Source organism: Sinocyclocheilus anshuiensis, unplaced genomic scaffold, assembly GCF_001515605.1.
Source record: "Sinocyclocheilus anshuiensis isolate Anshui unplaced genomic scaffold, SAMN03320099.WGS_v1.1 scaffold615, whole genome shotgun sequence".
Taxonomy (NCBI): Eukaryota; Metazoa; Chordata; class Actinopteri; order Cypriniformes; family Cyprinidae; genus Sinocyclocheilus; species Sinocyclocheilus anshuiensis.
Window position 1 is genome coordinate 27,826 of NW_015552647.1, and position 4,080 is coordinate 31,905.

The window sequence follows — 4,080 nt, forward strand, 5'->3', positions numbered from 1 at the left end:
CAGATTAAATAGGTCTTTATTGTATAGGCCTAATTGTCTCCCGAGGGCGCATTGAGCAAAATAATGCAGCGCATTTAAATTGTCAACGCAAGGAAGTAACTCTATAAAAACGTGCATTACGTCTAAATTAAGATTTAAATTAAGATAAAAAAATTTTTATTACTCATAAAAATCAAATATAATTTCGTAAATTGCATAAACAATTATGAACTAAACAGCATCACTATTCATTCATATTCATACTAGACTAACAAAACATTAAAATGCAACAACGGCACTTAGCCTACATCATCACTGCATCTTGCGCGCCACTGATGATGCTCCCTGATGCACACCTAAGATTCAAATGCAAATGTTTAATTTAAATTAGACTAATATTCTTTCTTTATTCACAATCTCCTCATCACAGGCAGGCACAGCACTCAATTCAGCATGTGTTCGCGTTTGTGTGTGCTGTCTGCGTCACTCATAGCACGTGCCTATATCGTGCGCTATATCGAACATTTTTTATTACCGTCGATAAATATCGATATCGTTTTATCGCCCAGGCCTATGGGTAATGGAGCTTTCAATCTTCAAAAAGGAAGCAATGCAACATAAAAATGCCATACAACTATATTCCAAGTCTTTAGAAATCAAATTATAGCTTTAGGTGAGAAAAATCTAACGATCTACTTATTAGTTATGCAACAATAATCTTTTCCTCCAGTGAGATGTTAAATCAAATTATTTCATTATTAATTAGTTCGAACAAATCACTGATCAATGAAAACATTAGACTCATAAGGTTTATTGTATATGGCTTAAAATTTCCTTTTGTGCTCCACTGAGGTTGGGATGACATGAGGCTGAATAAATTAAAGAAGATTTTTGGGTGAACTACCCTTTAAGACTGAAATATCAAAACATAAATACACAGTAAGATCCTAAAAAATGTATTTACCTAATTCAGAGGCTATTCACATACCTAACTGAATAAGAAATCATATTCTTAAAAGCTCATTTTACTGCTGGCAAGAAAGAAAAAAAAAGAAAAAATTTCACAACAGTTATCTATGAGAATGTGAACAAAGATGGGCACAACCCTCAACATTGATTACCTGAAAAGAGTCCAGAGTTGTCAATGAGTCCAGGGTACAGATTGTGCTCTCCAACATTGTACAAATCCCAGCTGTCAAAGCCCACATATTTCTTCCACTGTTTGAACCACCGGCTGTCAATCAAATACCTACACAGTTGGAACAATAGGTGGAGATCAGTGAAAAGTCAAGGGAAAAGTACAATTAATGTGCTTCTCTCCTAAAATGTTAGGGCTAAACTGTTGGCAAAGCAAATATCTATTGTGTTGTTACACATCTACAAATATAGAACCGTCAGTAAGGATGTCTTCCTTAATCTCATCTAAAGTAGGAACTTGTTCCACTACATAAGCTTGTTAGCACTTGATTCCACACTGCCAAGGGACATTATACTTTGGTTATATTAAAGGTCCAATCAAAATCCTGAATTAAAATTGGTCACCCAAAAGTGAAAATTCTGTTATTGTTTACTTTTTTCAGTGGAACACAAATATTTCATTTTCATTTCATGGGGAAAATGCACTGAAAGTGAAAGGAAAGCGAAGCTGTCAGTCTCTTAACTTAAAAATCTCTTTTTAAATGCAACGAGAAGCCCAAGCATTCAACTATGTTCATTTCAAAACGTTATATTATAACGTTAATGTAGCCAACATTAAACTCTTCAGAAATAGAGTACACTGAGCTTAACTAACAACGTTTACATGAGTAAATTAATAGCTTTCGTATAAATCTATACACTGAAAGTACTTTTAATCCAACTGAAACTAAATATTGTCCTTTCTGTTGAGTCACTAGTCTCTTCACTTATTAAAACTCGTCAGTCTACTCTCAAAATAAAAGCGGACTGTTATCCAAACCCTTACATATACAAACGGGTTTAAAATCTGAATAATGCGTATATATTTTGGGCTTGTAATCTCCACTAACTTCAGACCTATTTTTGTGTGTTTACTATCTGTGCCATAAACTCGTCTATTGCCAAACAACACTGTGAGTTACTGGGTGTTAGTTATCCAGTGGCCATGACAAAGCACTGCCTCCCTGGATTACTGGTTTCGGTAGCTTAGTCTTAAGCATTCAACTATGTTCATTTCAAAACGTTATATTATAACGTTAATGTAGCCAACATTAAACTCTTCAGAAATAGAGTACACTGAGCTTAACTAACAACGTTTACATGAGTAAATTAATAGCTTTCGTATAAATCTATACACTGAAAGTACTTTTAATCCAACTGAAACTAAATATTGTCCTTTCTGTTGAGTCACTAGTCTCTTCACTTATTAAAACTCGTCAGTCTACTCTCAAAATAAAAGCGGACTGTTATCCAAACCCTTACATATACAAACGGGTTTAAAATCTGAATAATGCGTATATATTTTGGGCTTGTAATCTCCACTAACTTCAGACCTATTTTTGTGTGTTTACTATCTGTGCCATAAACTCGTCTATTGCCAAACAACACTGTGAGTTACTGGGTGTTATCCAGTGGCCATGACAAAGCACTGCCTCACTGGATTACTGGTTTCGGTAGCTTAGTCTTCGTCACAACTTCACAGGCAGGAGTTTGGCCGTCCAGTGGCCATGACAAAGCACTGCCTCACTGGATTACTGGTTTAGGTAGCTTAGTCTTCGTCACAACTTCACAGGCAGGAGTTTGGCCGTTATTTTAATCTAGTTTGACAGTTCGTCTTAAATAAGGTTGACGTCTTACAGAAATGAACACTTAACCCGTCAAATGAAACGCAAACTAGCCTGGCTAACTAGCCTCGGCTAATGAAGTGCCTTACATGCCTGACGCTACTTTGCCATGTAGCTTATCAGAGAACTGATAACCGACAATGGGGTGGTTGAGTTTATTTACTATCCCTTCAGCTACTAACGTGTCTGAAAACGTCTTGTTTTTCCATTAATGAGACATTTAAACAGAAGAACTGGGGAAAAACGCGAAGCTAAGGCTGGTTAACCTGTGCTAACTAGCTACAAGACAGCTTCCTCGAATTCTAACCGATGTAAATAAAGTTAAATCCTTATTACAGTAAACCGCACGCTTGCTTCGTACAACTCCTCGATAATAATAGCAGCCTTCTAGTTTATGGGTGTTAGCGGAGCAGGTGGCTGTCCAATGCCCGGCTAGTGAAGGGATTTCCGGCAGCCGGTGTCACCGTCAGTAGGCCGGAGCTGATGCCGACAAGCGTGCCTTGACTTCGGCTTCACATAAAAACCTCTTACCACTCGTCTCCCTTTCGAAGTGGCGTTTTTAGCAGTGTGCCGATGCTCTGCTTTTGACTCTCGGTGGACGGTACTGGTGTCTGTGCGATCACCGGCTTCTCGTCGGGGCCCGAAGCGTTACCCGACTCGGGTCCGCCTCCCTCCGCCATCGTGCAGCGAGTGTACCCGCAGCGGCCGCGAGCGCGCTCAAATATACCGGGGACGCGCCGCCCCGCGCGAGAGTGAGCGCGCATACTTGGCTGCCGAATTCATTTCAAGTTCAGAATCAGAATCAGAATCAGAATGAGCTTTATTGCCAGGTATGTTTACACATACGAGGAATTTGTTTTCGTGACAGAAGCTTCCACAGTGTAACAGAATGACAGTGACAGAACAAAAAAACACAGATAATAAAAAATTAAAATAAATAAAAAATAGAACAAGTCAAATAAGGAATAAAAAATATACAAATCGACAATTGTATGTACAGGTATCCCAGGTAGCCAAAAAGATCTGGCCCGATAACGGCCCAAATCCGGCAAGCCGGAAGAAATAACTCGGGCCAGATGCGGTTGCCGGACTCGTGTGAATCACGGGAAATAGATTAAATGTTAAAACGGCTTGCCGTTCTGGTGCGCACGCAGTATGGCAAGCCGTTTTAACATTTAATCTATAAGCCGTACTAGTGTCTATTTTCATGGTACTAGTACCTATTTTTTAGATACTAGTATCTTTTCCATTAAGTACTAGTACTTATTCATTAGGTACTAGTGCTTATTCTTTAGCTACT

At 38.6% G+C, this 4,080-nt stretch overlaps 1 protein-coding gene across 1 annotated transcript in view; it reads right to left on the reverse strand.

Annotated features, from left to right (window-relative positions):
* LOC107667006 (ubiquitin carboxyl-terminal hydrolase 4-like) overlaps positions 1 to 3,492 on the reverse strand; it is a 17,614-nt gene extending 14,122 nt beyond the window's left edge. Inside the window, exons 1-2 of the mRNA XM_016458571.1 lie at positions 3,312 to 3,492; positions 1,101 to 1,228 (exon numbers count right to left, since the gene is read on the reverse strand). Coding sequence (XP_016314057.1) covers positions 1,101 to 1,228; positions 3,312 to 3,460 — 277 coding nt within the window. The 5' untranslated portion in view covers positions 3,461 to 3,492. The remainder of the gene's footprint in view (positions 1 to 1,100; positions 1,229 to 3,311) is intronic.
* Positions 3,493 to 4,080: the final 588 nt, after the last annotated feature.